Source organism: Bombus vancouverensis, chromosome 8 (genome assembly GCF_051014615.1).
Source record: "Bombus vancouverensis nearcticus chromosome 8, iyBomVanc1_principal, whole genome shotgun sequence".
NCBI lineage: Eukaryota > Metazoa > Arthropoda > Insecta > Hymenoptera > Apidae > Bombus > Bombus vancouverensis.
In genome coordinates, this window is record NC_134918.1 from 702,526 (window position 1) to 729,063 (window position 26,538).

Below are 26,538 nucleotides of genomic sequence, written 5' to 3' on the forward strand. Positions count from 1 at the left end.
ATCAAATGTTTCTTTATTTAATTAACATCAACAAATTCATTCTCATCGCAATGTATTATTATTTTCGTTTTATATTCTTCCATTTTATGTTTTTCTATATAAATACTCTTCAAATATTAATAATTATTAGTAACAAAAACTAACAATCAAATTTGAAATCAGTCACGATTTCCGAAATTATATTAATGGTTCCAACTCCGCCTTAATATAGACACAATTTAGCGCAAAATTACAATTTATAGATATAATACGTAAAAACGAATCTTACAATGAATTATTACAAAAAAAGGTAACAATAAGTAAAAACTGCGAAAATTGTGAAAGCTGCCAGTTACTGAACGAAAGCCACATATATTATTATTTAAATATGTAATTTCCTTCGTTATTCAGTCAATCACTTAGCGAATTTAATTCTCATCCCGAATAAAAAGCGACATATTTCTGACTAAAAGAGAGATCAAAATACATTGCCACTTGTTGCGTAAAAATTAATTAAAGTAAAGAATACAGTAAGTATTAATTATTTCCTTAAAAGTATACATAATTTGTTTCTGTATTATCTTAATATTCACTGCTCCATAGGCAAGTCCTGTTTCAGAACAAGGAATTGATCAGATTAAAGAATACGAAAAAAAGATTCCTGTGCATTCACAATATGTGTAGTCTCTGTGAGAGATGTGATTAAATAAAATTAACTGTAGGATTTTTAATATATGGTCCTCTACTCTTTTATGTGATCGTTACTGAAAAACAGAATCTGAATGTCAAACATTTCTGGTCCATACATCGAAATGATATTAAGTACGAAACATAAACAAGGTTTTGAATGAACTCTGTTGAAAGTGCGCTCAAATTTAGAGAGCTGCGATGAAGTCACGTTATTACGTAGTACTTGTTCATCAAAAAACTGGAGAATCACGCTCAAGGATCGGATTTTATTTTTATGCTCTTGAACTAATTTCAATGTTCTTCGATTGAAAAGCATTAAGATGATTGTATCACCAAGTTAGAGAGAAGAATATCTCTGTTCGATGGACGTCGTCCGTATCTAGTGCGCGCAATCGATGGAATCTGATGTACTCGCTTCAGTAAATGTGTAGTAGAAAGATAAAAACAAACGAAGTACGCTAAGTAAGAAAAGTCATTCGTGTAAGAACTATAGAAAGAGGAAAAGAACAAAAAAAGGAGAATAAGGAAGAAAGATTTTAGAGTAAGAAATAAAATGATTACAGGAAATACAAACACATCCCTCTAATCTAAATGTCGCTGCCTAAGAGTGGGTGGGTTTGCACAGCTGTAAGTGCGTTTATTAAAAGACTCTTTCAAAAAGTAAAAATCATTATTTTCTTTCATCTGATCATTGAGGATTAAAAAGCTTTGCAGCAAAAAATTCTTACTGTTAGTTGTAATACAGCTAAGAAAAAAAAAAAAAAAGAAAAAACAGTTCTACCAACAAAAAGCTTAAGAAAAGATCTGTTGTAATGATTACTCTTCAACCATAGTTGGTTGGATAATTAAAAAAAGAGAAAAAGAGAACTATAATGATAATTGTAAGCAAGGAAACTTAAGAAATCATAATGGCATTATCTCTCTATTCAACTTCCATTTCGTTTAAAACTTAGAAATCACTTAGATAACTTTATACACGATCATTTATAACAATGTAAATCGTAATCATTGCATTAATATTTAACATATATATTCTTATATGTAATATATGTATATCTGTGTGTGGATGTCTTGTCTGATCTATTTCCTAGTTTAATAATAAAACTATAATACTAAATTATGTTGGTACCACGCCTTTCCGAGATCAGAGTCTGTTTCTCATATTATTCTTATTTTTTATGTATTTTTTCTATTTTTTTCTCTTCTTCATTTTGGTATGCATACACTATATATCCCCGACACGCATTTTTTTCCATACCAAATTTATTGTCGTTAATTTCAACTTAACTTTTATTATATCTCTTTTATTAAAATCGCGACAAATTCGATCGTTTGCAAGCGAATGACGGAATATTCATAAAATATATATATTTTATATATATATATATGATTATATCTGTTTTAATATAAAATTTACAATTTCGTCATCTGGAACGCGCTTCCTGCGGACCACAAGCAGGAAATCCTTTCCACGATACGTTAAAACACGCGTACCAATTCTTTTTGTTTTTAGTACAATTTCTTTCAGCTTTTTGAATCAAACTCAAGCTCGGGCTGGCCAGTACTTCGAACGTGTGAAGGTGTACATGTATCCCTGTATGTATGTGTAATATATTTATGTATCGTGTATTTCAAGTTCTCTTTAAGGAGTTTTATAGAAAATGTTCGGAAATACTGAACAAAACAACACCTAATTAGAATTAAAAATCACATGATAAGATTAAAAATCATGCAAAAAAGTACATTTATACAACAATCGCCCAATCTACTTTCTGTTTGTAAAAATAAACATCGAATAAACACATGATTCTATATGTTTCATATATATTTTTTCCCTTCATTTAATAACAGAACATTTTCGATAGAAACTCTGTTATACATAGATGCGAAATGTATGTACTCATGTATAGTAAGAGCGTGTTTACAATCATGTATTCACGCTTAACCCCTTGAAGCGTACATTTTAATGACCTTCACAAAAATTTACAATTTAGAAAAAATGAGAAAATAAAATCTTAGAAATATTTACATATTTCATATGTAGGTGAATTAAAATCAAATTTTGGTATTCACACAATGCATGATATGAATATCATATTTATTCTACAAATATCATATTTATATCCCTGGTGAAGGATGAAAAGACGAATGTGGGATGAAATAAAAAGAACTTAATATTGGTAGTTGTATAAAATAACCATAACACTTTAAAGGGTTAACATTTTTATGTATAATCGTGTGTATGCGCGTATGGATGAATTTTTTTGTGTGATGGTAGGCACTGATGGGGGTGGATGGCTGCATGGCGAGCAGGTTCAAGCAGGCTAATCCTTGATCAATCTGTATATGTGATGCTGTGCACCGTGCTCGGACGTCGACACCTCAAACACGTATGCTGTGCACAATAAAGTTTCCTGCGTATCCCTGTTCGTTACAACCTGCAATTTAAAATAAGAAATCAGAACATTTTGATATTTATAAAAAAAAGAGGGTAGTAGATCGATTTTGCACATCGCTGCCGAAAGCTTAAACAACAATTTAGGACACACAGTGTGAACTCAGAATTGTTTCTTTCTGCCTTAGTACGTTTAATTTAAAATATATGTATATTAGATGTATTTAATTCTTCAATTGCGTATTTTTTCTGCTACAGTATATTTAATTTTTAGAAACAGCAGAAAGAGCACATAATTTAAAAATTAAATATACTCCATATTTTTACGTAAATTATTTACGTAAATTCTGTATAGCATAGAATTTTAGAAACAACATTTAGAAAAGTAAATAATTATGTATTACTTTATTTGAATAAGCAATTGATTTTTCTTCGAGTTATATTTTACTACTTAGCTGTGAAATATATTATTATTATTATTATTGTTTAGCCCGTGCCTTTCGGCTTGGACGAACTTTTATGAAGTTTTACATCTCTTATGTCTAATTCCCTTCTTATATGTCTAGCTGTGAAATATAATAATTCCTTCTTTTATTTAATATTTTGTATTTGAAGAAATATTTTCTGAAATAATATTTGAAATAATTCCTGATTCTACTATGGCAAAACTGTCAATTCCATTAAGCTGTAGAAAATTTAGAAGCAAGTAAGAAATTGTATATCATACCTGGAGAATGGTGAAATTCTCGAGAACGCTATTCATCATGTACTTTTCCGGCAGGTGCTTCAATTTATGTATAAAGTTGATCATATACTCGCACATAGGTGAACGACTAATACGATAGACGAACCTGCCATTCTCGAACCTAGCATATTCTGTCTCCACTTTTTCCACCACCTGTTTTCCGAAAGAGCAGACTTTGGTCGAACACGTTATCGTCATGTTCTCGTTACTCTCGTACCTATAAAAAAACAAGTTTGACCAGTGCGGAAGATTCCTTTGGTAATTTTTGATAATTAATTAAAAATTATTTTGGAAAAAATGGAAAATTGGTCCCAATCTTTGATAAAATCTTTATTTGATGTTTATTCGCTCAAATACATTTTTTTATCTTAGAAATTTATAAAGATAATTACACATATATATGCGCATTAGAGACTTTACTTCTGCTCGGTCAAACAACTTCAAACACGAAATGAGAGACCAATACTACCAACGTAACGATTGAATGTAAAATTGAGTAGAATCCAATGTATCCGTAATTCCGTAATTTAACGTATTGAAAGGAATTCCCAGAATTAATGTTACCAATTTATTCTGATTAGAGTAGATTTTGTGCAATTTTTCCATGAAATAGAGAATAAAATGAAAACAACAGCCGATGGTCGGTAATTAAATTTCAGAAAAAACATAAACCAAAATCACAGTACAAATCCAAGAAAGATATATCAAATAAAGCTTCGAATACTAATGGTTAAATTCAAATGGAAATTTATCAAAAAGTGTCATTTGAATCGTATTAGATCAAATTAAATTACGTAAAAAGAGAATTGAATGTTCTTTCTAAATTGTGTCAAAAGAACTATAAAAGGTGTATAAAAAAATCTTATATATTAGTTCATAAGTGTCATTGCCGTCTAAGATTTAAGCTGTTTCCGTAGAATGCGTATAACTGTAATATTAATGAATTGTTTCATCTACTAATGTCCTAATCTATGTTCTCATTGTATTTCTTTTATCATGTATATCTCAAATCTAATCATGGAAAAACACTTCCTTTTGTTTTACAAAAGATATTGCTTATTTCATTTAATGCGTGCTGCAAGAAAAATTAAAAGTTCCATTAAATGACAAACGGGACAATTAAAGACTCGTAATAAAAATTACATTCGCCTATATTTGTCTTCTTTTAACGGAAACAAAAGATTATTTTAATTTATCTTAAATTTCTGTTCAAGGTATCTCAATTTTCAAAAAAGTTCAAATAATTTCATGAGCCATTATATGTCCTTAAAATTCTCTTATGTAACCATAAAGTGACATTAAAATCAAAAAATGAAAGAAATGTACCAACTTATTATGTTTTTATGAACTTCAATTAGTAAATTACCGTGGGAGACGACTCTGGTTTGTTTTAGATCTTTATTAATTAAGCATTTCATTACTTACTGGCTTGTTACGCCGTAGAAGGCTCCAGCCTCGTCCTGAATGTTCGTATTGAGATCAGCCCAGAATTTAACCAGGAAGAAGGCCGCCTGTGGTCCCTTGTCGTAAAGTTCCTTCAGGCCGCCCTTTTTTTCTGGGAACTTGTCATATATTTGTCTGACATCAACAGCCTCTAGCAATGGATCCGCGTAAGTCGCGGATCCTCCTATGTGGACGAACAGGTGCTTGTGGTACTGTAAAGGAAAAACACGGAAAAAAAACAATTCGAATTGTTCGTCGAGATGAAAGTGCGACTTTCGGTCAACAACGCCTATCCCTAATTACTCCAAGCATTAATTTAACGGGGGTAATCTAAATTACTAAGTCTTTGTCTCGCTTTAAATATCAGCCAACACTTTGAGAACTCGAAATGAGCGAATAACTATTTGACTTTATCGCGACTACTTCGTACAGATGGAAAAAAGCTCCCGTTAATCTGGATATAACTTTGAATATACGATTTCTTAAGTGGTATAACCCTTTTCATAGTTTTTCTTTTATACCGGCAGAAAGTTTCAACCAAGATGTTGTAAAAAGATTAAAGAAAGTTAAAGTAGGAATGGTGTGAATTCAATTTTTATTATACATAGATATATGTACACCTATATTCTAATTTTATGAAAGACAGTTAATTGAAATATCGTTAATATGTTTCCCAATGTTATCAATATGTTGTTTTTCTTATATAATGTTTTTTCTAATATAAGTTTATATTTATATAACATTTCTTTCTTATTTTTAATTATAGAATATACCAGTATCATTTTGCAGAATATGTACATCGAGTCACCTTGTATATTATTTAATTAATAGTTTTGCTATTTAATTTTACATATACATTAATGTATAAATCGTTAAATGTGATGTTTCGAAAGCATTTATCATAAATAAAACCACTTTTGACATGTTTATTCAAATATACAATATATTTTCTATAAAGAAAAATAGAGATTACAAGTATAATACAATGTATGTAAGTAGTACTATTACAAATTTTTCCCTCAACCGTTTATAAACATCGAATGAAGTAATTATTAATATTATAAAAATAAGAAGTTTGTTCATTATATCTACGTTATCGTAATATATGTTATTCTAGTAAGCTTTTCATGGTCTTTAAGATTTTTTCTATCTAATTGTTTCTTCAATCATGATTTTTTCGATTATATTTTTATTCCTTTAAAAAGTTTTTCTAATTTTGAGTTCTAATAAATCTGTATGTATGAACGATGAAAGCTGGCTCATTTTTGATTCACTCAAATGTTTTATATTTATTAGTTTAAAAGCTACATTTAAAGATGATATAAAATATTTATTACCCTTAAAATTACATTGTTATTATTCTATCAAACTATAAATGATTGATTTATGAATCTATGGTGATTTTACTTTTGATTAAATTTAGCTATTACTTGACTGTTAAATGTACAAAAATGTACAGAGTATATGTATATGTATAATACGTAAAAATATCCAAGATATGTAGGATAAAATATATAAGATAGACGAAAGTAATGTAATATGTAAAAAGATATTCATGATATAGTATGAATAACATGTATGTACGGTATGTATAATCCACGGGAGAATTAACAACTTTTTCTAAAATCTCCGATTTTAATTGCCCCAAAATTAAAAGATTCAAAAAACAAAAGAAGAAAAAGATTGAATCCAAAATAATTCAATGACCTTAACAGGATTTAATTTTTCAAATCCCATTATCACCTACAAGCGTCATATTTTATCTATTTTATAATACAGTGGAATCTCTGTAATTTGAATCTCTATAATCTGCGAACATTTACAAGGCTATAATTTAGTAGAAAATATGGTAAATCTAAGAATATATTAGAAACATTTGAAAATTATTATTTCGTTTGAAATTTTGAATTGTAAGGAATTTATACATTTAATATACATACATATATATACATAATATACATATGTATAATACTATCATTCTCGCTATGTATTCTGTTTCCATTTTTTTGGTAGTTGCATTATTAGGTTGTAACATCAACGAAAATGTCCGACTTCATCATACCAACTTCCCAAACTTTTCTTTCCCTCAACAAATATTTTTGTTTCTATAGATCATTTTATATATCATTTCAAAAGAACGTAATTGCTGTTCAACATGTGTTCAACAATATCTAACGAATAATATCAATTCAAGAAAAATTGTTTATTCAACGAATATATACATATATTTATATACGCTTTTTATACAAAAATGATAACATAAGGATATCATGTAAAATGTAGCGCTATCGAACAGGATATTATTCTTTATAGAAACATACATAAAAAATAAAGAATAAAATTTGTTTAAACAAACTTTCGCTTCTTAGAAAATCCATCTTTATATCTACATTATTTATGCGTACAACATGTATATTGCATTATAATCTTACATAAATACAAAATTCTAATCAATTAATCATTTTTTCCTTGATACTTCTGAAAATTATATAGTCGAATCTAACTCGGATCCTCTATAATTCAAAAACCTTTACAGATCGAAATACATATAATCATACTTTACCTTGAATTATTTGTTACGCATTTAGGTATGATGTTTTACCTGTTTAACTCGAATTTAAGAAGCTTAACTTTTGCAAGTCAAAGTGCACGTCTATAAATCTGCTGTCTTTACAATTCGATAATAGGTAAGTACACGTTGCGATGAAAAATCGTATTTCTTCACATATATCCTATACGACGCAAACTATAATTTATCTTTTTAAGTAAATAATTGGCCTTTAAAAGTTGAATTTGTCTTCCTAGAAACTCTACAATTCGGAAAATGTTAATCTTTGTAGAATTCCTCTATAAGCTGTTTTTGTTTGAAAAAATTTCTTTTATTCCAAAAATTCGATAAATCAAAACCTCTTCAAAGTACCTTGAGATTCGAATTATTAAGGTCTGACTGTATTTTATATATATTTCAAAATAAATTCTTGAAGTTTGTTATCTTGCGACACTCAAGATAAAAATTACCGGAATTTTGAATTATAGGAATCGAAAGTTTAATTCGTTTTCATTTTTACCATCCGTACTTTTTTCCACTTTCTGTACGAAGCAAATGACCATTCATCTGACAGTCAAGCTGAATATTTGTGGACATTTTATTTTGCGCAGGAGTACTTACAATATCCTGGTCTCTCTGTTGCTCCATGTAGGCCGAGAACTCTACAAGCCTAAGCTTATGGGTTGCGATGGCACGTCCTTCCCAGGGCGGGGGTGGTTGAGCCTGGACCATGTCACCGCTTGAAACCGCTGTCGCTGGTTTTCCGGTATACGCCGGCTGCGAAAACGGTTTGACATCTTGTGACGTTCCTGGCTGCAGACCCGGTTGCCAGAATTGCTGAAAACAGGACATCTGCTTTTTTCCCTTTGTAACGCTGAACAAATTTACCAAGCGTCTCGCCATTCAAGCACTACGATGGTTACGGTTAGTATTAGCATATATTTATGTTTTTTTAATCACATAGATATTCACTTTTATTTTTACGATTATTTTTCTTTATTAAATAAAGGTCATATTACTCTAATTGATGAACTGTTTACGGGGAAAAATTTTGAATACGTCTTCACGATGTGATTTTATTTGCCTTTCTCATTTCTTAGTGAAACAGTAGTTTGTAAAATATAAGGTGAATACACTTAGGCTTGATGCAGACGAGCGATTTGCGTCAGCATTACCGCTGCGTCGCGCTGCGCCGTGTCGCTGCAATTTGCTGCTACTTTTTGGAACAGCATATATTTGTATGAAGCAGCTTACACGGGATGCAACTTTGAACGGCAACTATAGGCAGTGAGTTTGCCTCCAACCACACAGACGTTCGTGCTGCTTGGCCACGAACGAAATGCTGACACTCGACAGTATATTGCTTTATATTAATTTATATAACTCGATCTTTTTACAAAAGCGGTTTGTGGCTATTATATTATTTTACTTAATTCATCAAAAGATTTTGGGATCATATGAAAATAATTACAAAATTTTCCCTCATATCAGTAATAAAGGAATGTATTCAATATTTTCTCCTTGTCATAGATTGATATAGTCTTAAACAACACATATAAAGAAAACGCAATTTCTAATAATTCTTAATAATGAATTACCGTATCCATGGATAAATTCTAACTAAACAAATATACAATGTGAAAGTAAACGCAAAATGCTGTGGCAAATTAACGCAAAACGCTCTTGTAAATTGAAAGAAAAATTGGACGCGTAAAGGTTGTGGCAAATTGCTGCGACGCGTGACGCGTTGACGCAAACTGCTTGTCTGCACTGGATTTTATCATTTTTACTGCATTGTCTTCCATAATTATAAGACCAGCCTAAACTTTTCAATTCTTGTATTTGAAATCATATTAAGGAACATTCCTTCAGAAAAGAACAGGTTATTGAAAATGCCTCGATTGAAATACGAAGCACTAGAACCAAAGGGATGCAAGTGCTACTTTTGACATTTTCGAATTAAGAACAGAAATAGTTAGTTAAATCGTTAAATATAATATTGTAAATAATTTAAGTAATTCAACTAGAAAAATTATCTGTTAAACAAATAATATCGAAATAAGTTCGTATCAAAGGGATGCAAGTAATTTATATTACGCATAAACTAAAAGATGCAATTCGTTAGAAATTTGTGTATACTATATATCAAGCATTAAATGTAACTTCATTTTCATGACTTTACGTGGAATTTTTTTAATAGCTTTGAATTTCAAACTCAACTTTTTCGATATACAAGGAAATGTCACTTGCATCCCTTTGGTTCTAGGTACCTCTACATATGACTAGACTGCGGATTTTCCTGTCTATTCAGATGTTTATGAATATAATTAAGAAAATAGAATTTAGATAGAAAGTTGTCTTATTTACTGAATATTATAGAAATTACTATATTCTGAATATTTTATGCATTTTTATAAATTATTTGCATTTTACATATTTCTCATAACTATATTAAAATCCGTAGTCTAAATATGACAAATACTTCCCGTACCAATTGTATATATACTATATATTCCATGACTTCTTAATTTCACGAAACTAAAATAGCTTCGAACATGTTAGTTGTTGATCTTGAAAGAGAAAATGATGTATCTTCCAGTTTCTAATGCTGTATTGTGATGCTTTTGCATCTTTTGCAAGACTTTTGCAAGATAAATTTTACTATACGTATATTTAACATGTTCAACACGTTCAACTTTGTAGGAAAGTATTTTCGATCCGTGGATCATAACTCAAGCTTTATATATATAAAAAGTATTTCTTTCTAAATATTTTGAATTTTTGGTTACTTTTTGTATTTTACAGTCTCATCGCAATATATTTAATATTAATTCATACATATAAATCTTTGATATACAAATATTAAAATAAAATGAACACTGATGTGCAAATATATTTATGTATATATAAAAAAATTTCTGAACAATTATTGTCAACCAATAATGCATACTGTTTATTGGAAGCATACAGTGACGAGCGTGTAAATAAGAAACTTATTAATTGTAAATAAATGCTTACTAATTATAAATATTATGATGAGCTTTTTCTATGTTTTTCTAATAATACAGAATTTTGAAATATATTTCTCGTAGCTTTTAAAGTACTATACACGTATGTGGAAATTTTTTAAATTCCTATTCTGAATAATAGCTACAAACTAAATCAACATTGGAACCACCACAGTAATCGAAATAATCAATCTTAATTGGTAGGTTTACAACTGTACAGTTTTGAGAGTTTAAATGAACTTTTCTTCCTTGCATTAAGTATATATCTTTTCATGTATTTCACAATTCTTTTAGTACAAATCTTATTGGTTAGTCAGTTTTAAATTTGGCATAGCTTTCTCTATTTACATGCTCGCTATCGTAACTTATGATCCACTAATTAGAAATATCAATTGAACATATCAAACAATGCAGTTTGTAGGTTCCGAAATGTAATAGCAGGAAGAGATTTCATTTTTCTTTGTAAGCCATCGAGCCCTTGGGTGAGCAGTCATCGTCACACTTTGCAATAGGGCACAGAAAAATTTATCAAAAGAAATGAACATAATACTAAATGCACGAAAAATTAAATTACAAAAAAATAAAAAAATATATGTATAAGAGAAACGTACGCGCATAACAATGAAGGATATAATATATATAAATAGTAACTGTATTACGTGAAGAGAGAAAGACAGTTTGGTAAGACACAACGACGCCTCACAACAGGTAATTAATGTCCAAAAATTTCATATACAATATGCACACTCGTATATGTATGTGTATATATGCCCAGGTGATATACATACGTAAAAAAGATAGAGCAACGGACAAATTGAACAATACACAACAAGGGCCCCCAGGGGCGTAGCAGCAGAGAGCAAGGGGGTTCCATTTATATGAGGATGGTTAGTTCTTTTCGCATAAGCTTCCATGAGAGAGAGAGAGAGAGAGAGAGAGAGAGAGAGAGAGAGAAACAGCAGGAAGAATAATAAGGAGAGTAATCGAAGGTGGAGATGGTAATTTCAAAGTCGCGTAAATACTGTCTTCTTACAGTCTGCTAATATTACTGTCCTGTAATGTTCTTCTTTTTTTAAGTGACAATAGTAAGCTGCAAGGCAAATGAGAAGAAGATTAGGAAGAACAGCAGCCGACTGGATAAGAGAAAAAGATAGAAATTGTAATTGTGTACTTGTATGTAGATGTATATGTAAAAGTGAAAATTAAGGAACTAAAGAATTAAATTTAGAAAAAGTGAAGAGGTTATTTGCATCGTTTCTATAGAATTTCACTTTTTATACTTTTATCAAGCATGTTTTTTAAGAATCATCATACAATAAAATGAATTGTTATACAAATTTATATTTAAGGAACGAGATAAATTTGAAATAATGATTGGTCAAATCTTCCAGAGATAAAAGAAACAAAGTATGTTTTTGAATAAGCATTGTTGTATGAATTGACAATAATTGATTAATAATAATTTCAGAGATGTTTGAACGGGTAATTCCTGGATATTGAAGCAGAAAGATCGGAGAACAAATACGAGAGTATTTTCTTCTATTATGTGTATGTACATGTCATCCACAAGATATTTAAAAAAAAGCAGGTGAAGTGAGTTTAAACAAAATCATACGTGTGTGATCGGCTTCTCGCAAGCGGATTAGAGACGGTTACAGGGCGAAGCGGTTAGAATGAAAAGAAAACAGATACGATGTCAAAGAAGAAGCCAAACTGACAGTGTATGTGATAGCAATTAAAGTTTACATCCTCAAGACGACGAGACACCGATCGTTCGTCCAACGAAAAATAAAAGCGATTACGAGGGGCAAGAGATGATCGAGAGATCGCGAGCGTCGTTGATCAGGAACACATTTTACTTTCTAAATCAACTTCCGTGTTACCTCTTTTCTATGTATACAAGTAATACATCTCCACCTTGAAAATTATGATTGACTTAACCATCGTAGTGATATAGATGAATAAATAGCCTGCGGATGTTTATGCATGGGCGGCAAATTTAAAAGTACATAATGTATAGCAGCATATAATTAATATATAAAATATTCGAAATAAATATTTAGAATATCTATCTTTCTTTTTACATTTACAAAGATATAAATTTGTACAAAAATCCGCAGTATAGTGATGATTAGTTTGCGAATGTTTATGCATTTATGAAAAATTCAGTGTTGCAAAAATACACAGAATGCACATAATATGCAAAAATATATAAAATATCCAAAGTATACTTTTGTATAGTATATCCTTGCTAAAAATTTCTGCTTAGTTTCCATTTCCTTAACTAAATTAATAAAACGCGAATTTGCATAAACATCCTCAGTTTAGTGCTAGTGTAAAAAAAGAAAAGAAATTTGTGGTTTTTAGTTGAATCTTTCTCTCTTTACGTATCGTGTCGAGCAAGCGTGTCTCGTCGTCTCACCCCAAAGCTCGTGGCTCCTTTTTTTACTTTTTTTCTCTGGAGTATTTTTCTGGTTGCGTAATATGTAAACAGAAAAAATAGACTGTTCAAACAGAAAAAAAATTTGTTCCAAGGGGTGCTCCGTGATTGGGACTTACCGCTCCGGGATAGGAGACAGGGGTGGAAGCATGAAGGGCAAGGGGCCCCACGAGGGCGGGGGGCATCTTGTTGTGTATCGCACTCCCAGCTGATACTATCTGGGCGCTCGACATGCTCGACATAGTCTGCAGCGCCTTCTCCTTGGCGGCATGATCCTAACAAATCGTCAAACCGATTACAACGCATTGCCGACTGTCGGTGAAATCTCGATGGTATGATAGTTCTTGTTTGTTTTCTTTTTTAGCGAATTATGAGTTTATTGTCTCTCCTGTTTCGTAAGACTTTTATATTAGTTTTAATAAAAGTTATCTATTATTTCTGATGGCTTGGTATTGCTTTTTAGTGCATTTGCTGGTACATTGATCAGTTAAGAGCAGGTATTTTTTGCAAATAGTGATATATTGATGTTTAATGCAACACATACATGAATCAAACGAAGCCCACATCGTGGGCTTAAAGTGTCTATTAAATTACATTTACAATCTTCAATCCATGATAGTCTTTTGAATCAATACACGTATCATTCGAAAATATATGTATGCATTTATTTTTTATATACATATAGCAGTAACTACAAAATTTAATGAAATTAAAAAGAATTTTTTATTATGTAATGTATATATAATTTATATATATTTTATATAATATAATGTTATATATTTTAATTGTTGATTGTTTAATTGTTGATTTTAATAAAAAATTATGTAAATCAAAATCTGTTTTTTCGTTACTGCAATATATTAACATCTTTTTGTGCTTATAATTTACGATAGTTAAACTTTAGCATTCTGAACTTCTTCTTATATTTGTTTTATTTTTTGGTTATAGCGGTGGATTATACTTGCTATTGTTGTTTGATTGTTACTGGTGAATGTCTTGTCTTATTGATGATGGTTGTGATTAACCTTGCCTTATTTTAAACTTTTATAGGTATCTTTAACAATTTAATAACCTAGCTTAGATTATTTAATTGTAGAATACGTTTTTTAATTTATATTTTGTATTTTTCGTAATAAAAAACATCAATGGCATCTAAGGTGTAATATGTAAAATATAAATTAAACTTAAATATCCGGAAATTAAGTAACCTAATCTTCGGGGGCTTAGTTTTCGTGAAATCTAATTTGAAAATTCATCCATATGGATAATTCATGCATATTGTATTTTTATTAGGTATTTATTAATGTATTTCGGAGAATAATTATAAAAATTAAAACATTTAACACAAATCTTTGGATAAAGTTACATTCGAAATTACAAAATCGTTAATTTTTCAACGCCAAAGAGTTAGCAGAACATTATCGATGCTTACATAAGATGTAGCGCTAACGTTTCTATTAATTTTACTATAATATTTTATATCTAAAGGAGTATGTAGACTTTTGTGACTGACTGTTTAATAATTGATTTGTATTCATTTAAATATGAACTGAGAAAATCACAAGATAAGGAGTTAAACTTGATTAAGGAGTTAACGATGATAATTGGTGGTGATAATCTTTTGCGAAGGAAATTTCCGGAGTGACTTGGTTCTGAAATCGACTTTGATTAGTTGCAAAAGCAAATACTTCTTAGAAAAAAAGTAAGTATTTAGAAAAGAATTTTTCAGATACTGTTTATTTTCTCGTGTTTAAATTTGTTTCGTTTAATTGGAATACTTAAAGCAAATATGTTATTGCTATTCTTTCAGAATAAACATATATATTGGTATTTTGGGAAATTGCATTATACAATTTGTATATATTAATTGAACTATTTGTCGGATATTTCTCTTCTAATAATAACAGCATTTGAGTCTTCTAATTTGCTTCCACCAAAAATCTCACTTTTATGATTCAGTATTTTTATCACTGAATGATTTTTCTAAAGGGATCGGGACATTTAAGAATTGTGGATTTGGTGTGTTATAAAATCATTGAAAAATAATGTTTTTATATCTATCTCATTGTTTTATATAATATCTTGTATACGTAATTATTTACATGAGGACAGACCTCATCGATTTTTATGACCTCGAAATATGTTGTCAAGATGGTCATTCTGAACAACTTTTCCCAATACATGTTATAAAGTTATAAAATTAATATCGCTCGACATTAATTTCCGAGATATTAACTTCAATTAACTGTAGTTCCCATTACACTTCATTCTTACACATAAATGGCCGCCTTTTTACACAGCCCAACCTAAACAATTTATTGATGTTAATCATCTTTAATAAAAATAAAAAAAGATAAATCAATGGGTTGTAGGATGATCTAGATTAATAATCGGCGCCGAGTCGTGCCGTGAGGCGGCCAATAACACTAGCATGATTTAATTTTTATTTTATTCGATTTTGTAAATTTATTGTTATCACTAGGTTGCATGTGGGGGATATGTATGTATACATTTTGTGTCCATTATTTTGATGAATTAAAGGTCAAAATAAAATACAATATTCCGTATATCAATAAATTTATCGAAAATTATTTCACGCTAGCATTGTATACTACTCTAACCCAATCCATAATCCATTATTTTTTGGTTATTTTTCTCATCGATAGGTTGAACTATATAAAAATTCGGCCGCCTATTCCAGAATAAAATGTAATCGTAACATAGAAACCTAAATTCTATTGGAGTTTTCTGTGAACATCTAAGGAACTAAGGCCGATCGGTGGTAACACGTATATGGAAAAGTTGTTCGGAACGATGACCTTGGCAACATGTTCTAAGGTCACCAAAATAGATGAGATGTCTTCTAATATAAATCAGCTTTGTATATTTCTATCTAGAATTTTGTCTGTTGCCAAATGACTATATGTATAGAACATGCATATGTGTACAATCCTGGATTATCGCGAAAAAGTAACATATGTATTGCATGTTCCGTTGGTTGCGTAGTACGATTTCTAAAGTATTTTAACATCCTAAATATAAGCATTGTAATATTGTAAATGTAAAAAAGACATAGTAGATTTATAGCACACAAAAATTATGAAATAAAAACTAATTTTTGTCTGGATATAGAAACTCCATTTATTCCGTTATAACGATATCTTACTACACACACTCCGGTATGTATTCTCTGTGGTATTAGATATATTCGAATACTGGTAAAATACTAGAGATGCTACATTATGTTGCCGAATTACAATATTATGCATTTAAGGATTAAATTATATGTTTACTAAACAATTATAATTTGACAGAAAGATTGTACAACTTTGGTAACATTACGAATAACCGAAACCAAAGTTTCATTTTCTTACACATGCATGTTTGCTTAACATTTTTAGGATATTTCCTATTCTTAATAAAATCTTAGTATTTAATGTTGACTATATATTTCAAATTGCACGTATGCCTTAATATAATTGTTAATATATAGGTAGTTACATATAGCTTCTTTATCGTGCCAAGCATTAAATTAAATTGCATTACGACGCAAATCATCTATAATTTTGTTTAATTATGGAGTAAATATAACAACTGTTTTGAGACTCCTCAGCAGGTGTGTTTCAGTATCGAAAATTTCATTATTTATACACTGTTGGTTGGAGATATATATACAGAGCTTAAAATTAATGAAGTTCGTTGTAAAATTTGTGATGATTTATCATTCACATTTGGTTATGTTAGGCTTTTTTTCTGATCTTTCATGTATTATAAATATAATTTTATTACAAGAGAAGAAGAAATTTTCGGTAAATGTTATGCAATTTTATGCTTTGATTGTTCGAGTGGCAATATTAGTTATTCGGATGATGATAGTTCCACAGAATACAGTTCTGATTCAGATGATGAATAATAATGAATAGGATCAACAAGAAGACAAAAAATCAGAAAACCATAGTAATCGATCTTGATGTTGAAAATGGAAATGACATTCACGGCGTTGGAGAATACTCCTTTGTTTTTACAGAAGAGTAGATTGAAAATTATATTTTATGAAAATTAGGATACACTACCTCGGCCACAGATGCAAAACTTTGCACAAATTCTACAGCCCACAACGTGTTAAAGCAAACTAAAAAAAGAAACAGAGTCTAAATTCACGAATAAATTGTCTATAAAAACCAAACATAATATAAAATAACAAACAACACTAATGAAATTACTAACACACACTACCAAAAAAAGAATATTCCATTAAAAAATTTAAAATTCCCATGAAAGATCGAAGAAAGCTTCTATTTATTCCCTACTGTGTATCCACACAGATCAAACTGTGTAAAATTAAATCGATGAATGATTTCCCCTGGTTGCCTGCATAATTTCGTTCTCGCCGCTGAATTTCCAACCCCTTGCATCCCCATTCCCTCGCCCCCTTCGTTCTGTCGCTGTTTTAAGCCCGACCTGAGCGCGGTTGATGTCATCGATCGCTATCGAGTGAAACGGCAATGCAGTTGATTGCAGAAACAAGGCTGGTTTTGGGTCGCGAAATTCGCGGGAATTTTGTGCTTTTATCGGAAAGCCGTCGTTTTAATCAGCGCCACCCCCGCACTGTCGAAAATTGCTGACGAAGCGAACGCGAGAGCTTCGTTCCCGTGATATCCGGGAAATTGGCGTGTACCAACCCTTCCATGATCCCCTCTCACGTTCCTCCGCCCCTCAACCCGGTACAGGCCTTTTCAATTTCGTTCATAAATCCGTAATGGAAGAGCCATTACAAGCTCTGCCCATTCGAAATGAAGCGTGCCGCGTAACAATGCACAGCGATAAAGCCTTTCTCTTCGGTCAACGTGTACGGTGAAAAACTGTGAACTTTTGCCTGTTGCCTCTCTCTCTCTCTCTCTCCCTCTCTCTCTCTCTTTCTCTCTCTCTGTTATCTTCTATCCTTTTATATGTAGCAGGGGAACACCATTTTTGCGGAATCGGCTGCTGCATTGGTTCAGATTGAATTGTCGCTTCCTTTTATTGATTGATTTAGTTATTTGGTTGAGTTTTTGTTATTTGTATTATAGTGAGATTTGGAGGGTCCAGTTGATTTGATAAGAATGATTCAGGCAGATGTTTTGAATTACAGCGAATAACGAAGGTATTCAAAGGTAGGTTATTTTTCTTGCTGATTCTTCGTATTCTTTCGGTTTTTCCATAAAATTTTTTGACATAATTATAGTAACCATTGATTCCAAATTTGATTAACCATTGATTAAAAATTCTTTTTGCAGCTTTTGTTTATATATTTTACGAAAAATCATTTAAATTAAAAGTGCAATAATCTACAAACCGTTGTAAACTTACGACATTTCTACGAAAACTTTCAAATTGGTTATCTTGGCTACTCTGGCAGTTCTAAAAACTAACTCTACTTTTAGTTTGTAATTATTACTTAAAATAAAAATTCGAAATCCGCTCTATATTTATAATGCTTCAAATTGCAAGAAATGTATATTTAAATCCTACATTACAGAAATAAAACTTTTATAATATAATTAGTTAAACTTATGCGTAAACATTTTCCACTTTAAACATTTGCCACTATAAGCCTAAAAACCACTTATTTCTCTTTATTCATCAGATGGTTGAGTACTTTCACTCACTCATGTCACATTCACGAATACACATAATCGCAAATTCAATTACGCATACACAGAAAACTACATACAATACTTCACATAAAAATCGACCACGCCGCTCTTATACATATGTAAAATGTATAGGTACTGCTCCTATTTTGCACGCGGTGCGATTTCTTTGAAAGGAATGCAGACGAGCGAATTTTCGAATTTAATAGAAAAAAGGGGGAAAACGTACGGGAGAAAAAAAGGGTACAGATAGAGAGATAAAGACAGATAGAGAGGGAAAAATTATTATCGTGAAATCGGGCGCGCACTGCATGCGAAAAATCCATTTCATTCCGCGGGACCGTTCTTTACCGACGAATCTGCAGTAGAAAATCAATTCGGTTAATTGAGAGGGTGGCTGTTCTCGTGTTATTTTTTTCTCTTCCACCTCGTTTTTTTCTGTTTTATTTTCCACCTTCCCTTTCTCTATTTTTTCCACCCTCCTTTTTTTTCAATTTTCGCTTGTTCTCTGTCTGTTACGGTACAATCGCTCTGTCACGGTACAATCGCTCTGTCCCTGTCCGCGGCCAGCCCCTCATCGCGCAAATACACGTGAGGAATGCAGGATTGGCCCGGGTAACGGGCTGGACATGTTTATCGACATTCTGAAATGCCGTTCGCCCGTTTTTGGATGTATCGTCAGTTATTGGGAGGGCGGAGAGAGAGAGAGAGAGAGAGAGAGAGAGAGAGAAAGAGAGAGAGAGAGAGAGTTGCGTTTACACCGCAACAATCAATTCTACTATAATGCTCGACGCAGGATTATTTTGGGGGATATAGATGATGCGGCCTGATTCTCCGAAGAATGTGTTTCCTGGAAAAATTCGTATACGGCGACTAATGTATTAAGTCTATTGAAACCAAAATACGTAAAAAGGGTGAAACGAATTAATTGTTTTAATGCTTTCAGTTTGATGCGATCTAACTCTTAACTAGTATCATTGAATCATCGGAGACTACAACAGGTTGGATCGAATTCGTATAATTATCTAGAATACGATACACCTCACTCATTTCAATAACTTTGAGATATGTTGCCAAGATCACCATCTTGAACAACTTTTGCATATACATACATATAATATCGCTCGGCTATAATTTTCGAGATATTAAAAAAAAAAAACATGAGTGAAAAGATCGGAATTACACGACCTTCTGGTATAGACTTCTTCGAAAAAAATCTTTATTTTTATTGAAAATGGATTGAATGAAAATATTTGTTTTAATAATTCTTTAATATAATAACGATGTTGATAAATATAGAATTTTTTTAGAATTGTTTAAAAGTTTATAACAGTAAAAAGTTAAGGTTGAACTAATGTTTGACTATCAAGGGTTAACTTGTATTCTATATGTTAGACATATAGACACAGAATACAGAATATAGGCTAAAATGATCTATTCTAAAATGAAGTGCAATACAATGATTTAATCTCCAAACTATCATACATATGTCACCTACAAATGTATGATACCACTTAGATACATTTTAGATGCTAACCGTACAGTGCAAACGTGAATAAAATCAGATGAGTGTACGATTGCAAACAGGGCCTGGAGGCCTTTGCCCTTACTTTAATCATTATTTTATCAGTTTTGATGTGGAAAGTCAACTCACCAAAATTCAAAGATACATTTTTTTATGAATATTAATAATTCAAAGCATTGTAGTAAAAAGGTGTAGTTAAAGAAACGTACAGCTTTCCCTCGGAAGCAACACAATTACTTATTTCGAGGCAAATATATGAGACAGATATATTATATGTTTTGACTTTTTTCTCGAACGGAACAAGAAAGAACACGGAGAACAAGCGAGAGACTCCAGATAGCGACAAATCATAAATGAGCGTATAACACGTCAGGATTGCTAATACTAAAGTGAGACAGCATTACACATATTCTATTCGTCTTCTACTAAATGATGCAAATTTATAGCTTTTCGCTTGTACAGACCTCTTACTCATTCCCGGCTCTCTCACTCTGTCGGCGAGTTCAAGTAGGGAAGAAAGAATAGCGAGTTACTTATTTCGAGACATAAACATGTGTATCTTATAACATTAGTAAATATCATTAAATTAATAAGATGCAAGTTATAGATTATATAGAATTCGTTTTTAAGATTTATCATTTTTCGTCAAATACGATGATCAGATTAATTTGTAATTTGTACAATTTACTCATAAGATTTCACTTGTCTTATTATCAAATATGTTATTAACGCAATGTATGTTCTTCTTCTGTTTAATCATAAAACGACATTAAAATTAGAAAATCAACAAAAATGTAGGCATTTACTTACTAATCACGTTTTTGATAGAGTAGGAATTGCTACAACGAACGTTTCTAAAACATATGGATGCTATAATGATCAGTTTTTACGAGTAAAATTAGAATACAATAATATTATACAATAATATTAGGTAATAATTTTGTTCTGCATAGATTGTGTCTAGAACACATTATCTCTAAATACTGAACACACATTATGTATTTAGTTCAATGTATACTAAAACGAGCTCATGTAACGAAAAAGATCCTAAAATCAATTAATTCATTCTAATATAGCTCTTTGTATTTGCTTCATCTTTAAATTCATTTTATCTTTAACAATAAACGAACATTTTGAAGCTATTCATTGGCAATTTCTATATAATCCTCTAAAAAAAATCCTACGAACTCTTCAATTGTCCTAGGATATCATACCACAAACTTGGAGAATTTTAGCGTTCCACGGAAGTTAACGGTGTCGTTCCCAGTGGTTCAGAGAACTTTGATAAGAGAACGTTGGCGAATTTTGGAAAAAATACGGCGACGGTACGGTTCGCCGCGAATGGTCTTTAATGGCTGCTCGACCGCGTAGAAAATTAAATAAGGTGTGACCACAGGAAACGTAAACACTGTGCCTAAAAATTCTTTTCTCGCGGAATAAATCGGCCTCCGGTTGGATAGCATAAGCAGGGTCACCGGCTGGTGTTTCACACCCCACGTGAAACGCGGAAACCAGAAAATTACGTCACACACTGGCCTGTCCTGCCACCGGGTGCTTCTCTGAATAATGCTCGCGGTATGCGGCCACTGCAGTACCAGATGCAGTCGCTCTGTAATTCCGACAAAGCTTCAAGCGTTTCGATGTGCACACCAGGCGTTTTTTGAAATTTTTTGACAACTTGTAACTCTGATCCCCATTTTTTGCGGTTTATTAATTAACGTAGTCAGATTTGTTTATAGTTTCACAAAAAGATTTATGATTTTTATTTGTTTTTACCTTTCCATAAATAAAATCCGTAGTATTTTAGGAATAGATCATTTGTATTAGGTTAATGCGTATGATATACTATTCAGCGTTTCCATTTTTTAAGATATATTGAAATATTAAGAATTTCTCGCGTTTTGCACTTTTTTCATATACTAGAAAACACCTTCTGTAACGATTCTCTTTTAAATCTGCTCTGTAACCATATTTCCAAAAACTATTTACAGCTACTAAATTGAAGACAAACTGTTCCTTCATTATGAAAACGAAACCGATTCTAATCATCATAACCGATAATAAATCATGCAATTCCGAGCTGAAATTAACTACAGTTTCTTCATTTCTTCTCTTGTATTATTTATAATCCTTTTTTATTGTTTTATTTTCTTTATAACTTTCTAACTTTATAACTTTTATTTTCTTTATTTATATTTCTATTAATTCCTTATGATAATTTATTCCCTATAATTGTCTTCATTATGAAAACGATCATTCATTATCCAAACAAATTCCTTTCAATTGAAATTAACTGCTTTTTTCCACCGTCTCTTGACAGATACATCGAAGCCGGAAATAAACTCATGCTTCAGCAACGCGTGCCTCTATACGTTAGTGCTGATTAACTGCGTAAAACACGGTCGAATTGCTTAATTTACACGTTCGTTTTGTCTTCTTTTTATATTTGTGCATTCACTATTGACTGTTCCCTGTACGAACAATCCTGTGTTGCATGGTTCTCTCTCTTTCTCTCTCTTTCTCTCTATCTCTCTGTTTTCCTCCGGTTTATATCGACGGTCCTCATCGCCGAATGAAAGCGGCAAACGCAGCGTTCTGTGATTTATTAACAGCCGCGCAATTGTTCCCAAATCGCTTTAATAATTCAGCTGTTGATTAAACGGGCCTGGGTTCATTTTTACGCGTGATTTATTCCGCTACAAACCTTCCTGTACGCCGTTCTTGATCGAACGAATTCTCTATTGACAATTAATTCTGAAGCAACCCGAATCGTTTGCAAATGAAAAAGAAAAATTTGTGTAAGAGGTAGAAGAGAGAGAGAAGAGAGAGAGAAGAGAGAGAGAGAGAGAGAGAGAGAGAGAGTGAAAGAGAAATGAATGAGCTGAGGCGAAAAATTGAAAATATCGAATGTCGTATGCGTGGATGTGCTGTTTTGGAAGACTAGATATTAGAGTCATATAATTGTATATGAAAATGACAGAAGAAAAATGTAATAAATGCTATTTAAAAGAGAGTGCTTGCTTAACACATTGTTGACCGGAGGATTTATGCAGAATAGCCTGTGATCGGTTATTTTTTATGCAATTTTAATTTCTGTATAATATTTTCAATTCAATCTTCAATGAAAGTAAAAGAGCATTCTCCAACACCGTGAGTGCCATTTTCACTTTCAGTATCAGAATCGATTACGGAGGTTTTATATCTTTTTAGCAGTTTAATATTCATATGGTAGTGAGTCAGAATTATATATTTTCTGAATGACTATCATCTTCCGAATCACTAGTATTGTCATTCGGATGATTAAAGTATCTGCATAAAATTCACCGAAAATTTCTTCACCAAAAAAATCGCGTTGCGCCATTTTTGACAATTAAATGATAACATAATTATGTTTATAACTTTATAATTTTATACAAGTATTATAATATTATAATTTGTGTACATAAAAGGGTAGGAGAAAACCTAATATGATAGAAGATGAATGATAAACACTTCATGAATTTAACATTATAACAACTTCGTACGGTGGTTTTAACTGCATATTTTTCTCTAAATATCTCGGAATATGTTTCCGCACAACAACATTTAAGTAACGCAATGCATATTGATATGTCTCCGGCCAACAATGTATTAATGCATATAACATAGTTGAAAAGGAGAATAATGTTTCGAATTAATAAAACATTTCTTAAATAATTGATAAATTCACGAAGTTTTGTAAAATCTAAGGATATTTTTAATATTAGCAGGATTAATTACTATAGTACGAAAACCGAATGTTTAATAAGAAATGTTTCCTTTGTGTTAAATATCATTACATTTTAAATGTTCACATAAAATTTCTTTCCTATAAAATTAAAATATGATCTATATGTTATAAATCATGTTCTGTTTCGTGTAGGTAGTCTTCGTCTCCGTTTTTGCTCAGAAATATTTAAACGCTTCTTTAATTTTTATGAACTACCTCATAGGTAGTTTCATTATCTTAATTATTTGTTTGCTGAATGGTATTATAGCGTTATGTAACTATTATAAAACATTATAATGCAAAAGATTGATTTTTGTATGTAAATTATAGAAATGTCATGCATTGGAGCAATAATTGATCCATTATTTAGAATATACTCCATGTCTCAATGTGTTACGAAACATCCTAAATCTAAGGTTAAAAATTGTTATTATTTTTTAATAAATAAATTTTTTACAAATTATATATATCTATATAATTCTTATAAATTATTACTTTCTGCTTCCTTGTTTTTCTTTATAAATCTGGTATAGTAAAAAGAGTAAGGACAACGTAATTAAATTACTAAAAGATATTCTTTTTATTAATGTTTTCTTTTAAAAAGGGGAGTATTGTATATTTTTATTCTAAGACTGACTTTTCCTCACATGCCCTGCGACACACATGGATTTAGATTATATAATATTTCTTAAATATTTTTGTTTTGATTTCACATTAATTATGTACTATTGTTAATGTAAAAGCTGCAGTATACCTTTCGAAAAAAATACAACAGGAAGATTGATAAAATTGGTTCAACATTTTTTGTCACTTGCATTGTTTGCTCGAACAAAATTGTCAAAATAATTTTACTGTTTACCTTATTTTGCAGTGTTTCTTCCCTTAAACACATTCATAAATCGATGTTTAATTCAAACATCTTTATTTAAAAAAAAATTATCATATATCAAATATTATTTTTCTGTTGTTCATATTTAATTTCCACATATTCGAATGCTTATGACTGGTAGTGTGTATAAAGCTAAATAAAATTATGTTCCAAATGTTTCATTGCCAGATAATATAAATAATAATTTTTAATAATTCTTCTTAAACAAGTAAAAATGATACTTTTTATTATTAATTTCTCTGAACAAACAAAGATAATCATTTTTAGTACTATATTTTCTCGTTTCAAAAATAATACTACAATTTAATAGTAATATGAATATTCATTTTTAAACAATCAGAAATAATAAATTTTGTTATTACTGCTTAAGCAAAATGATAATGTTTTACCTTTGTAAAGCGTATATAAGTGTCGATAAAAATGTTTGACATTGTTGTAACGCGTTTATTAGGGATAGATATATATGAATGAAAAAATGAACGAAAAATAAAAATAGAAGTGTAAGAAAAACACATGGTACAAGAGGTATTCAGATACTCACCACTTTGAGTTTCGCTTGGATCTCGCGAAGTTTTCGCCTAGCAAGCACTTGTATGTGAGAAGAGACCTGCTTTCGCGTTCTCGTCTTGCCTGTCCTCAGTTTGATGTAACGAGCAATCAGCTCGTTTCGACCTGAAAAACACCAAAAAATAAGCGATTAGAAAACTGCATTTGTTCTTCGTTTCTGACTCATTTCAAATTTATAGAAAATGTGAATTAAAGTAATAATTGAATTATTAGAGTTAATCATCCTAACTCTCAGGTAGTATCGTTGGATCATACAGTTATAGATGACATACAGTGGCTGTAAAAAGTATCGACACATCATTCGGCACTCGTATTTGTTATAGCATTTATATTTTAATCAACTGCGTTTATGTATAGATACATATATTAAATTTCATATGATGTAATAGTACTTTCATATGATTATAAAAATTTGATACTATGAAAATGTTCGAGGTCGAACCTCGATAAGTCAAACCTCTATAAGAAGGTTACAATTTTTTCCATTCTCTTCCACTTCGCTATGAAAAATTCTAATAGTTGAAATAAAACTTACTTTAATTCGAATTATATGCTATCTGCGTTATTTTACCTCTATAACTCGAGTTTAGAATAGCCAGACTTTTACAACTCTAAATTCATCTTTATAAGTTAAACTTCTATCGCTCCTGTTTCTGCAATTCGATATTGTATCCTTGTCTTCCAACTGTTAGAATTGTCTCAACATAACATAAGACGGAAAACATAAGACGACACAAGCCGTATGCCTATTTCTTTGCTTTTCGGCTACGTGCATATTCACGGAAGTTAATCGTTTTTCGTCAATAGAACATATAATTGCTGTCATCTTCCACGTCTTTTACTTTTGAATTTATGTACAATGAATAAAATGAGTTCTAACAGGAATCTTAAAATTCTAACGCTTTCTGAAAAGGTGAATGTAATTGTG

General features: G+C 30.9%; 1 protein-coding gene and 1 long non-coding RNA gene across 14 annotated transcripts in view; one reads left to right on the forward strand and one right to left on the reverse strand.

The window, feature by feature from the left end:
• Positions 1–217: 217 nt before the first annotated feature.
• scalloped (TEA domain transcription factor 1 homolog scalloped) overlaps positions 218–26,538 on the reverse strand; it is a 337,742-nt gene continuing 311,421 nt past the window's right edge. For 8 of the 12 annotated variants that reach the window (XM_076620563.1, XM_076620556.1, XM_076620560.1 and 5 more), the window contains 6 exons: positions 25,585–25,715; positions 13,368–13,523; positions 8,422–8,652; positions 5,235–5,464; positions 3,792–4,026; positions 218–3,107 (listed from right to left, as the gene is read on the reverse strand). In XM_076620563.1, coding sequence (XP_076476678.1) covers positions 2,994–3,107; positions 3,792–4,026; positions 5,235–5,464; positions 8,422–8,652; positions 13,368–13,523; positions 25,585–25,715 — 1,097 coding nt within the window. In that variant the 3' untranslated portion in view covers positions 218–2,993. The remainder of the gene's footprint in view (positions 3,108–3,791; positions 4,027–5,234; positions 5,465–8,421; positions 8,653–13,367; positions 13,524–25,584; positions 25,716–26,538) is intronic. The other 4 variants (XM_033347948.2, XM_076620564.1, XM_033347952.2 and 1 more) reach the window with 2 other exon arrangements.
• Positions 11,589–13,897, forward strand: LOC143303001 (uncharacterized). Of its 2 annotated transcripts, XR_013058933.1 has the most exons (4): positions 11,589–11,806; positions 11,886–12,529; positions 13,344–13,580; positions 13,712–13,897. It is a non-coding gene; the product is annotated as an uncharacterized LOC143303001 (long non-coding RNA). The 2 variants fall into 2 exon arrangements; XR_013058932.1 differs by having other exon boundaries at positions 11,886–13,580.